We start from the raw sequence: 13,035 nt of genomic DNA on the forward strand, positions 1-13,035 counted from the left end.
ACGACTGAAAACTTCCCTCTACATATGGCGAGTGTTGTCACTCCTATTGCAGAAGAGTTCTTAATGAGTTCAAATAGGTAAGAAGAAGAAACATGAGGAAGAAATAAACTCTCAGTACGTACAGTCAACAAGATCATATGTGTAAAAAATCCTAGAGGATCTACAAAAAAAAACCCAGTAGCACTAATAAATAAATTCACTAAGTTTGCAGGACAAAAGATCTATCTATAAAAAATCAATTGTATTTATATAATCTAGCAGTGAGCAATTCAAAAATTAAATATAAAGAACAATACTATTTATAGGAGTATCTACAAACATTAAATAGTTAAGGACAAATTTAACAAACTGGAGCAAAAGCTTACATTGAAAATGACAAAACACTGCTGAAATACAAAAGGGCCTAATGAAATGAAGAGATGGGCCATGCTCATGGATTAGAAGATTTCATATTTTTAAGATGTCAGTTTTCTCCCAAGTGATTTCTAGATTCAGTGAAATTTCTGTCAAAATCCCAACAAGATTTTTGTAGAAACTGACAAGCTCATACTAATTTTTTTTTTAAGGGGAATGCAAATGACCTAGAATAGCCAAAACAATCTTGAAAAACAAGAACAAAGTTAGGGGATTAACTCCACTTGATTTCTGGACTTTAAAGCTATAGCGGTTTTCTCCAAAAATAGTCTCCCACAAATCCTTTCTTCTCTGTATATGCTTGCTGCTCTCTCCATCAAGTGGAGTTTATTTCCCTTCTCCTCAAATCTAGGTTGACCCTCTCTTGTGACTTGATTTGACCAACAGAATGCACCAGAAGTGACACTGTGTCATCTGTACCTAGACTTTGTGAGGCTTACTAGCTTCCATTTTCACTCTTAACCCACAGCGGTCTGACTACTCTGCTAGAGAGAAAGGCTGCATGAAGAGAAGTTCTACTGGATGTGAGACTATGAAGAGAGAGAAGCCGCAGCAGCCTCCAGCCATTTTAGCCATCTCAGACAAGCTCCAGACATGAGTGGAGCCATCTTGGATTCTTCAGATCTAACTGATCTGCATCAATTAACACCATGTGGCGGTGAAATGAGCATGTCCTGGCCAAATCCTGCCCAAACTGCAGAATAATAAACAAATAATTGATTGTTTACAGTAAAGTGTTGAGGTAGTTTGTTATGCAAGCATAGAAACCTGAAACAATGAATGATGGAGTAAACAAATGGCACTTCGTTTTTCTCAAAGTCTGCCAGCCACGTTAGCACACTGTGTCTGACACTGAGATACTCTCCACAGCTCTCTTCTGTGGTTTTCTAGTCACAGGCAGCTTCTGTAATTACACTTCAGAAATTAAAAGACAAGGAAATCTTTATGCAGCATATCACCAAGTAATTAAAAAGATCTTTCTGATTAAACTTCCGAGTATAAAAGTAATAGATGCTCATTGAAATTACAGTAGAAAAAAAGGGGAAAGAAATCACCCATTAGTCCACAAAATCGATGTTTATCTTTTGATGCACTTCATACAAAAAAATAAATACATTTTTCATAATTGAGATCACATTTTACATAAAGATTGCACCATATTTCACTGCCAGCTGATAGTCATCAAGAATTTGATTTGGAGATAATTGTTTTCAAGGCATATCTCTTCTTACAAGTATCCTAAAATATACAAAATATCCCTCCATTCTCCCAGATTAGCGGAGATTTGCTATAAGAACCAAATCATAAATGCCTGTAGTAAAATAATTTTTAACAAATATGCTTTTGCCATGATATCATCTGCATATATTTAGGCCATATACAAATATATATGAAAAAGTTCCCTGAAATTTATCAGTGTCACATGAAATTCATTGTAGAGGATGTTAATCCCATTAAATAATATTTTATTATGAGGATTCCATTAAATTTCTTTCTAATTTTGGAACCAGAAAGATTGCATTTTTCCTAGATAAATCATTGTCTGTATCTTTGGATAGGCCTGAACCATGTAGCTAATGGTCTGGTTTTCTTTTTCGAAGTATAGGACACGACATGGGGCTCCCCCGCAAAAAGTATATCTACAGTCTTGAAATGGGTTCTCTGACCCCAGTTTTAGATTTACCTATTTGCCTTCACCTTTAATCTTTTTCTCTTGGAGAGAATTTATAAATCTTTATAAACTCCTTGTAACACTTTTTGTAAACAGGTAGGATTTTAATCAAGTAATTGATTCTGCCTTATGTCTCATTTATTGTTTACTTATAAATGTTGTTTATCATTACATAATTAGCGGTTTTCCAAAATTTTAATAACTGTATATTATTTTGTTATATGTGTGCACTACCATAATCTACTGTTGGAGATAAGAGATTGGCATTCATTTTTTACTATTATAAAAATTATAAAAAACTACTTTGCACTGAAGTTTTTTTCCGTGTATCTGATTTTTTTCTAGGACTGGAATTTCCTGCTTAGAAGATCTTGAAATAGATTACCAAATTTCTTTAGAAAGACAATAATAATTTGCATTCTTGCCATCATGGTCAAGCACTCAGCACATCTTACCAGCACTGAGTACTATCATTGCTCAGACTTTGCTAATATGACCGATAAAGGGGCATTAAGTGATTTAATGTGCATTTCTTAGATTATCAGTGAGAGCCCAGACTCTCAATGATGCTTCCTTGATCCCATATCATGTATTCAAGTGTCTTCTCGCCTATCTGTTCTGGAGATCTGTGTCTATCCTTGTGCTAATCCTATACTTTCAAAGAGAAATAATGCGTAGTAGGCAATTTTCAATGTTCAAGTACCAAGACTATTCTTGTCCACAAGGTTCAACACTGAGAAACTCTCCTAAGAAATAATCCAAAAATAGAAAATATTTGTGTGAATGCGTACTCACTACATTATTTATAAAAGTGAAAAAAGTCACAACATAAATTTCCAACATTATTGAAATGGTTATCAACAGCATACCATAGAATGAAATATTAGATATTAAATTATGCTCACAGAGTTTGTCAATGATAAAAGGTAAAGTTAAAAGACATTGGAATAAAAGGGAATTTTTCAACTATTAATATGGAAAAATCTCTGGTATACAATATTAAATTAATAATAAGATAGATTATTTTTTTCTACTCAATTAAAAAATATGAAGAGAATGAGGTAATTCACAAAATATTAATAGTGTTTAACTCTTAACTAGTAGCATTAAGGATGCTTTATACTCTCTTCTCTGCAACTTCCATTATTTCCTGAATTTCAGCATGCTATACTTCTCCTAGTTTCTTCGTAAATCTGTTCTAGATTAAGGTGGAGCTACATATTTAAAAATATAATGCTTTTATTATTATTATAAAAAATAGTTATTTTTAACTATGCTGTCAATATCCCAATCTCTATTTTTCAATATTTTTACTCTCCCTTAATTGAAAGAATTCACGAAACATCAAACAAGAGAAGACTGCTATTCTAAAAGTTCATTTTACCAATGCAAAATTGAAAACAGTTTTAATTTAGGACCAAAGGAAAAGAATAAGTAATAATGTTTTAAGGGGAAAAAAGTATGGAAGGAAAAGACATTGAAAAGCGTCAAATTTTTGACTCTGTAACTTAATAAAAACAATCCATCTTTGTGTGGTCATATAATCCATCTTCTAAACTGTTACATCAATTAAAATCATGCCATGTCAGCTCACGGCATCATTTCAGTTCAGTTTGAATTTCTCAGTGAAGGATATGAGGTAAAAATCTTGAAATCTACCTGTCAAATGATGGCTTCTCTCCACAGTCAAAGGCATCCTGGAGCTCTTTAACAAGATTAGCCTGGCCTGGCAGTCGGAAGAGACCCTCTTCTTTCAGCCCCCTTAGTCGGATAAAGTCTACACACTGCTCCACCAGCATTGGAGCCAGACGGTTCCCATATCTCTTCTCATAACGGACAGTATCTTCCAGTTTCTGTCCAAAGATGCCTAGAGAAAGAAAGGATCACAACGAATTTGAGAAATTTCTCTCTTCTCACAATGTTGCTTTAAAACTCAACGTAAAGGAAAAAGAGAAGATTGCAATGCTGAAAAGCATTTAATATTTGGTACTTTACATCACAGAATCAAATTCATTATATATAATTCTTAAAATGAAAAGAGTTTACCTTATGCTGCCCTTTCCCCCCTGTATTCTGCATTTAGCCCAAAAGCAAAACAAAAATACGGAGTTTGAATTATCCACTTTGAAATAAGAAGCACTGCAATAAATATAATTTTAGCTTTGGGTTTTCTTTTTTTTTCCTTCTGGGAAAGGAATTGTATTCAAAAGCTTAAAAGCAGAAATATTCTGCGGACAAAAGTCAAATCCTACTTTTGCTACAGTTTTAACTTTACGTCCAATTTTCATTTACTCTAAATACTGTTCATTTCTCTGTTCACCTTTTGTTTTCAATCAAGTTATGATGCCAGGATTATAATCAAGTCGGTAAAGCCAGGAAAAGAAACCCAGAAGTTTTATCCATATAAAATATTTCAGACAGTGTTTGCTTTTTAAAACCTTAAACTATTAATTTATTGGAAAAGGAAAAATGTGAATTACGAAACTGTGCATACCACAAGAGAGGAGGCGGGATCCTGGTGGTTTGCCCTGACAGCGAGGCATATTTGTCTAGAATTGTCAGTACATGGCAGTAATAAAAAGCAGGCCAATTTTGATCAATTTTATTAAAATACCTACAAATGATGCATTCCTCGGTGCATACATTTGGGGCTGAACAGCCCCACTATTCACCCTTGGTACCCCATTGATTAACAGACAGTGTCTCTAAAATATATTAATATGCGGGGGTAGCTTCGTAAGAATGATCAACCTATGAGAAAAGAGGGAGGGGGAAAAGCTGGAGGAAATGTGACTCCATTGTTCCCAGAGGGGATGAATATGATGAAATCTTTTTGATGGTCTAATGAGGTTCATGAAAGGGATATAAAAATAAGTGTTGCGTGTTCAAATTATGCAAGACTCTAGAATGTTTGGGGAATTATTTCAAACCATTAGGTTAAGGATTTGACAATAAGAACATACGCTTTACTTCCCTATCTGTAAAATAACTTATAGATGGATACAGTAATGCAAAATCATCATATCCCAAGCAACAAACACTTGCTACCAAAGAGAATATTCTTAGCCTAGGTAGAAACAATAACACAACAACAAACCAAACTATTCTACACCTGCTATCAAATCTAGCACTAATGGAATTCAAATATCTTCCTTTTAGGAAAAAAGGTTGAGTGACCTAATATTAACATTCAAGTACAAATAAAGCAGAATTAGAAAATGGCTTTCTCTAAGGGCAGTGAAGATTAAAGCAGGTAACAGCGCTGTTTAGCTTACTCTGTATACTTTGGAACAAGCAGTTTCTTGATAATAGTGAATCGAATATTGTTTGCTAACTCAACAGACCTTCACACCCCTATTTTCTCTTGGTATCTCCACTTCAGAGGCTGGAAAATGAAATACTTCTCCCACTTCTCAATAAGTCTTCTGCAGCCTCTAAGAAAATTTGTTTTCTTGATGAAAGAGAAGGACCCAGCTGGAATTGACAATCACTCCTTTTTTCTATCATGAACTTGGACATGGTATCTGTCAATCGAAGAGTCATCTTTCGACCATTAGGTAATAACCGCAAGGCGAAGGCTGAAAGATTCAGACGACAGGGCTGAAACCACTGAACCACTGACCTGATAGCAGCAGCGCCTTCCTGCAGAATTTCTTTTTTTTTTTTCTTTTAAGATTGGCACCTGAACTAACATTTGTTTCCAATCTTATTTTTTTTTTTTCTTCTTCTCCCCAAAGCCCCCTAGTACATAGTTGTATATTGTAGTTGTGGTCCTTCTCGTTGTGCTGTGTGGGATGCTGCGTCGGTATAGCTTGACGAACGGTCCGCGCCCAGGATCCGAACCAGTGAAACCCTGGGCCGCCGAAGCGGAGCGTATGAACTTAACTACTCGGCTACGGGACTGGCCAGCTCTAGAATTTCTTTTAACGTGAGAACAACAAGCCCCTGTGTGTTTAAGCCACTGTTAGCTGGGTTTTCTTTTACTGGCAGCAATGCAGAATTCTAACCCATAGTGTGGTGATAATGATTTTGAAGATATCCTGGTATTTTCATAAAAGCTTGCAAATTGATTATGAATGAAGAATATTGACTCTTTTTCTGGGGGTTCTTTGACAACAAGTGTGATGCTTATTCCCTGGGGATGTTTGGATTCTACGCTGCCAAATGTAAGGAAACAGCCTTTCACAGGCCCTTATAGATTATTTAAAAAAATAATGTTGACATTTGGGAATAAATCTCATGTATGTGTGATTTTCCACTTATTGCTTTGGATGGATAAATATATTACGTAAGGTTTCTCTCTAAATCCAGCAGAATTCTACTAAAGATGTTCCAAGTCAATGTCTATGTGTGCTACAAATGAGACCCCAACTTCCAAGATTTGGTTTTATGCAGTAATGAAAAACAGTCAAACTTTCTTTTCTTAAAACTCTCAGGATTTCTTCTTTCCCGGCAATTTAGAGAAGTGATAAAGGAAGGGGTAAGTTTGCTTTAGATGAATACTCTGGTTTCCGTTTTTTTTTTCTTGTACATATAGGCTTGCCTTTACGACAAGAATTTACTTAAGAGTTACAGCAAGAAATTAAAAGCCAAGAGCCTGAACATCCTCCAATTTATTAAGAACACATTATATACTAAGTTCATACTAAGTTCTTGCCATATATTCTCTCGTTTTCGTAATAAATATATAATGTAGCTATCCTATACAAGAAGAAACTGGTGCTCAGAGAGATTAAATAAATTACCCAAGGTTAGTTACAGAGCATCAAGTGGCAGAATGGAAGTCCACATCCAGATTTCTTCAGCCTTAAAACCTTTGTTCATTCCTGAAAACCAGCCCTCTTCCTTTTTATTTAATCACAATTATCATGCATCCTAATTTTCTAGTAATTTAAAATATTAGTAAATTCTAAAAAGGAGTATAGTGGCTTATCTTCTCTGTGCTCTAGAAAGTGACTGTGGCTAAGCTGTACTTATGTATGCCCGGCATAGGGACAAGTAGTTTATCTGCATTTCTCTCACTTGAAACTCACAGCACTCAATGAGGTAGGCACCACTATTACTCTCATTTTACTGAGGAGGAGACTGAAGCACAGAAGGGTTAAGTAAGTTGCTGAATGTCACACAGCTAGTACATAGTGGAGCCAGGATTCGTTCAAGACTTTTGGATTCAGAGCCATTCTGTATCTAGTACACAATACTGCGAAGTGTGCTCAATGGCTGAAAACTGAGCTATGGGGGAAGAAAACTGTGTATACTAGCTTTCCTACCTCACTTCCTGTCATCACACTAGGAGGGGTAATTTCTGTTGAGAAAATGTAAATATGGGGGGAGGTCAGAAAAAAAAAAGAATGAAAAAAACCCTGAACATTTAGTGAGCATTGTGACCACGGAAAGGATTTCCCCTACATACAGAGGGGAACATAAACAGCTATGTCTACTTAGCTACCTAATATGTATGAGAGTTAAAGCATGCGGACAATATGTACATATGCTTAGAAATTCCCGTGGAAAAATAATAGTTTTCTGCTCTTGATCTGGTCTTGGAAAGAATTACAGTAGATATATACTTCCCATTCTGTAGCACTGGAAATAAAACGTTCCACACATTTCTGGCTTGCAACAGGTGGTGTGAGTTAATCTTCTGTATGAGGATGGTTTTTATGATGAAAGCTAGGGCGAAAATTTTATTTATTTTTTGGTGAGGAAGATTAGCCCTGAGCTAACATCTGTTGCCAATATTCCTCTTTCTGCTTGAGGAAGATTGTCACTGAGCTAACCTTCATGCCAGTCTCCCTCTATTTTATGTTGGATGCCACCACAGTGAGGCTTGACGAGCTGTGTGGAGGTCCAGGCCTGGGATCCAGGCCTGTGAACCCTGGGTGGCTGAAGCAGAGCACATGAACTTAACCACCTCGCCACTGGGCTGACCCCCGGGAAAATTATTTTTAAAAAGCTGTTTTATTTAGATTTTTTTTTGAAGGTGCAGTGAAATTTCAAATTTTAAAATTAACAGAAAAGCACAAAGGTCATGAGCTATGCCCAACTAGTAGAATGAGGAAAAGAACACAAGATTAGTAGATAATTAACAAGAATATTCCCTGTGGTGTGAGACATGCAACCAGTCCCAGCTACGTCCATTGACGTTCCCAGGAAAGTTTCACACTCCCTGATAAAACCTTTTTGGGAATCTCTGGTTGACGATGGTGTGTCTTGCATACTTTTCCTGGAAGTACATTGATGGCATCATGAAGCATCCTCCACGATGTGACTTTTCACTAGACTGAGAAAGTAAATCACACAGGTGAATTTATTGCACTTGTGGGAGGCTGTCTCAACTGGAGAGAGGAAAAGAGAGAGAGAAATCTAACCATCCTTCAGGATTTGTGAGATTCCACTGTCACATGTGATTTATATACCCAATACCTAGAGGCAGCCTGTGAAGTTAGTGAGTGTGATCAGAGAAATATATTTGCATTCCATCCTTCTTAAAAATGAATAAACAAATAAATACAAAGCCAAACCTTCTGGGACTCTCCATGCCCTGTAATTATTTATTCCCTTTGCCTCTCGATTCCCAGTCAAGTGCGACTCAGGCTCTATTGCATCACTCTCTATCCTCTTGCCAACATATGCATTTTGGCCTCTGACACCGTCACTCCACTAAAAGATCTTTTTCTATAGTCACCAACAACTTCCTGGTTGTCAAACCACTGACAGTCATATTTTTTTGTATTACTTTATGCCTCACTCCTTGTAAAACTATCAATCTCCTTCTTCTTCCTGACACTTCTCACATGTTACATAATCCATGCCTTCCAGAATGTTCTTCTCAGTCTCCTTCTTGAGTATGCTACTTACTACACCCTTTCATAAGTTGGCTGGTCCTATTTTCAGCCTTATTTTCACCTTATTTGAAACAATTTCTTTGCTCACTCCATTCAATCTCATTGTATGTCAATTATTCCAAGATTTATCTCTCGATTTAGGCCATTCTTATGATCTCTAGCAGTGAATTTCTAAAAGCCCATTAGACATTTCAACACGGATATCTCAAAACATTTTCAAACTCAAAATTTCTAAAACTGGCTATGTCATCTTTTCTTCCAAACCTGTTTTTCTTCTTGCAATTCTGATTTTGGTTATCAGTATCAGCTATTCCCCCAAACCATTGAAGTGCCATCTGAGAGTCAACCTAGATTCCTCCTTCCTCTATGCCTCTCATTTAATCACACGTTGGTCCCTTCCAAATTCATTGCCACTACATAAGGTTAGATCCTCAATATTTCTTAACTTTTTGAAGAGCAGAGTCCTCAATTCAGGCAAGCGCTGCCACAGTGATCTTCATAATATTTAAACTGGATCAGGCCACTCTTCTGCTTCATTTCTTCCAATGGTGCCCACTGGCCAACCAAACTCTTTTTCATGAAATACAAAGTCCTCACAATCTGGTCTCTGCCTCTTCATCTACCACTGAACAACAAATGTTTAGGTAGCACCCACTATGTGCCAGGCACATGCCATATCCACCCTCATTTCTGCTGCTTCCTCACAAACCACATGCTCACTAACTATACTGAACTATTTGTCATTTCCTAAAGGTAGCATGACTTATCACGTCTTCAGGCATCCTTCTAGAAGGAGCTCCTGCTGTCATGAGTCAGCCTAGGAAAACTTATCCTGTAAGATTCAACTCCTATCATCTCCTGTGTGGAGACTTCACTAGCATTCCCTCCGCTCCACCCCAGAGGCAAAGCTTGATATGTTTCTTCTTTGACTCCTTAACACATTGCTCTGTAACTATTCATTTAGATGCCTATCTGCACAGTCAAAAGAGGATTACATTTTTACAATTATAATAAAATAATTATTTTACATTTATTGATTATTATAAATAACATCTGATAATAGCTGCATACTACATACCTATCCTATGAACTTCAGAGAGGCTTAGGGAAATTTCCCAAGGTGCCACAGACACAAGGACTGAAGCGGGATTGGTGCCAGACTGGCGGACTCCAGGGCTCATGCTCCATTCTACCACAGTGCCATGGTCTGAATGTCCATGTCTCCTTCACATTCTTATGTTGAAAACCTGATGCCTAAAGTATTGGGAGGGGGGCCTTTGGGAGGTGATTAGGGCATGAGGGCAGAGTCCATGAATGGGATAATTGCCTTTATAAAAGGGATTCTGGAGAGGTCTCTCCTTCATCCCTTTCTGCCATGTGAGAATACAAGAAGTTGAGCGTGCAGCCGGGAAGAAGGTTCTCACCACAACCCAACCGTCCTGGCCTCATCTCCGACTTCCAGTCTCCAGAACCATGGGAAATTAACTCCTTTGTTTATAAGCTACCCAGTCTGTGACATTTGGTCACAGTAACCTGAATGGTCTAGGCACATAGGCAAACTCTATTGCTTAAGTCCCTGGAACTTAATACCAAAGTGAGCAAGGACTGAAGATTTCATAAACATTTGTGGAATTAATACGTGCATTAAAACAAAAACACCTCATCTCTTCAATTATGGGAAATAAACGAGTAACTCCAATGTAAAATGAAACTCATCAATAGTTCTCAGGTTGTGGCATTGATTTCTATAAAAATTTGAAAACAAAAAAAATCCTTGGTTTGCTGATAGAAATCCAGAAGTTTAAAAGGTTCTTGATTATGGTTCAAATTCTTGGTTATCAGGTATTGTTCAGAGTTCTTTCTCTCTTCCTTTTTAGAGATCACATGCTAAGCCAGGTAGGGAATTTGCTTTTACTTATCCTTCTGCTTACTGCAACCCTCCTAGCAGAATAAGCCTTGGTATCGCCAGGATTGTAATAATTTCCAATTAAAAATGAACATGCACCACAGTAAATGGACAAACAAAAATAAAAGGCATTCATTTTAGTGCAGAACTAAGAAACAAAAATAGCCAAAGCTTACTTCAGTCTGTCACCAGCATTTTCTAAGTAGCCAACAAACCTTATATGAATAAAAACTTTTAATCCAAGGAGCTCAGAATCCGTAATAACTGGTGAATGTTTGGTAGAATCTTGACTCTTTTTGTAGTCAGAGTGAGAAAGGAGGAAGAAAACTAAAGGTATGGCAAAATTAAGAAGGTGTAATAATGTGAGCACAGTGACCCAGTGGCCTAGGTCTTGGACCAGCAATCACAGACACCATTTACATCCAGGTACCTCGCTGTGCAATTTATCTACATTTTCTTATTTGAGACAGATATTCCTCAAGGAGATCTCTCTTTAACAAACAGATTCAGAGGTTCAGAAATGCTAAGTGACCTGAGGTCACAGATCTAGAAAGTGGCAGATCTGGGATACAAACACAGGTCTGTGATTCTAAAGGTCTTTCCTTTTCCACCGTGTTATGTTAATTCAATTCAGATGTATTTTTCCATAGGCATGCTGACCACTCTCTTTAGATCATATAGAAGAAAATGTCTTCTGTAACTTCCAAAGGCTAAATCTGACTTCCTGTAGTTCAGATGAGTCATTGCCTTTCCAGATGAGCCTGTGGTCAGTCTTTCGTTCATGGGCTCCTTAGATTTTGTACATAGTTTGGTGTAGTGCTTATCACAGAGTAAGTACTTATTTATGTTTATTTATCCCCGAGGAGTCTGTGAACTCATAGACTGGAAGCAGCCTGTTTAGTCTGTCTTCTCATCCCCATCATCACCTGGCAGATGCTCCATAAAACTTTAATACATGAATTAACCAGTTACTCATTTATAGCACCTAAAAAGGTTGTGGGCCCCATTCCAATTTGGGGGGGAGGGTGGTTCCACACTTAGCAATGAGCAATTCTCGGACACCAGCTGGGTGTCCTACAATGCAACTCAATTCTGACACCATTTACCCAGAGACAGCAACAGATCCCACAGGTTAAGGGTTCAGTCCCAAAAGACTGCCCCCTCATTCCCACTTTAGATGCCAGTCACAAGCCCAGGTTATCTCCTGTGTTTCTGACTGACTAGTTACAGATTGGAGGTTCCAATGACCCTCTTCTTGGGTTCCATTAATTTGTTAGAGTGGCTCATAGAACACAGGAAACCCGTTTACTCACTAGATTACTGGTTTATTACAAAGGATATTAAAGGATACAAATCAACAGCCAGATGAAGAGATACATAGGGCAAGGTCCCAAACAATGGAGCTTCTGTCCTCACGGAGTTTGGGGCCCAGCACAGTGGCACGTGGAAGTGTTTTGTTTCCCCAACCAAGAAGCCCTCTGAACCCAGTCCTTTGAGGTTTTTAAGGAGGCTTCACCACACAAGCCTAATTTATGAAACCATTGGCCATTAGTGATTGATTCAACTGCTAGTCCCTCTCCCCTCCCTGAAAATCAGGGGGTGGACTGAAAGCTCCAATCCTCGATTCATGGTTGGTTCCCCGGCAGCCAACCCTGTCCTTAGGTGCTTCCCAAAAGTCACATCACTAACATAAACCCAGCTGAGGTGGAAAGGGGCTTGTTATGAATAACAAGACACCTGTTTCACTTTTATAGCTCTGAAGTGATTTCAGGAACTGAGGACAAGAGACGAAATATTATGACAAAAGATGCTCCTATTGCTCTTATTGCTCAGGAAATTCCAAGGATTTTAGGAGCTCTGTGCCAGAAACGGGAGGAAGATCAAAGATATATTTCTTATGACAAATCACAACATCACAGCACCATTTAAAATTATTTGGATTTGGAGAGCAGTATTCTGTTGAACAAATCAATTTCCATATATGTGATTACAACATACACAACACACGATAAAGTTTAAAGAAAATGTTGGTCTTATCCACCAGCACTATAAAGACATTCTATATTAATTCATTATTGACTACAGATTAGCAAGAAAAGATAGATAATTATACAGTACTTTACCAGTTTGCAATCAACCTGAAATCTTTGATTAAATAGATCTATTGCCATGCTTCACTTTGGGAAGAAATAAAC

At 37.5% G+C, this 13,035-nt stretch overlaps 1 protein-coding gene across 5 annotated transcripts in view; it reads right to left on the minus strand.

Annotated features, from left to right (window-relative positions):
• ARHGAP24 (Rho GTPase activating protein 24) overlaps positions 1-13,035 on the minus strand; it is a 463,746-nt gene that overhangs the window by 47,455 nt on the left and 403,256 nt on the right. For all 5 annotated transcript variants that reach the window (XM_046656913.1, XM_046656917.1, XM_046656915.1 and 2 more), the window contains one exon: positions 3,746-3,953. In XM_046656913.1, the coding sequence (XP_046512869.1) occupies positions 3,746-3,953 (208 nt within the window). The remainder of the gene's footprint in view (positions 1-3,745; positions 3,954-13,035) is intronic.

Source organism: Equus quagga, chromosome 3 (genome assembly GCF_021613505.1).
Source record: "Equus quagga isolate Etosha38 chromosome 3, UCLA_HA_Equagga_1.0, whole genome shotgun sequence".
NCBI classification, from domain to species: domain Eukaryota; kingdom Metazoa; phylum Chordata; class Mammalia; order Perissodactyla; family Equidae; genus Equus; species Equus quagga.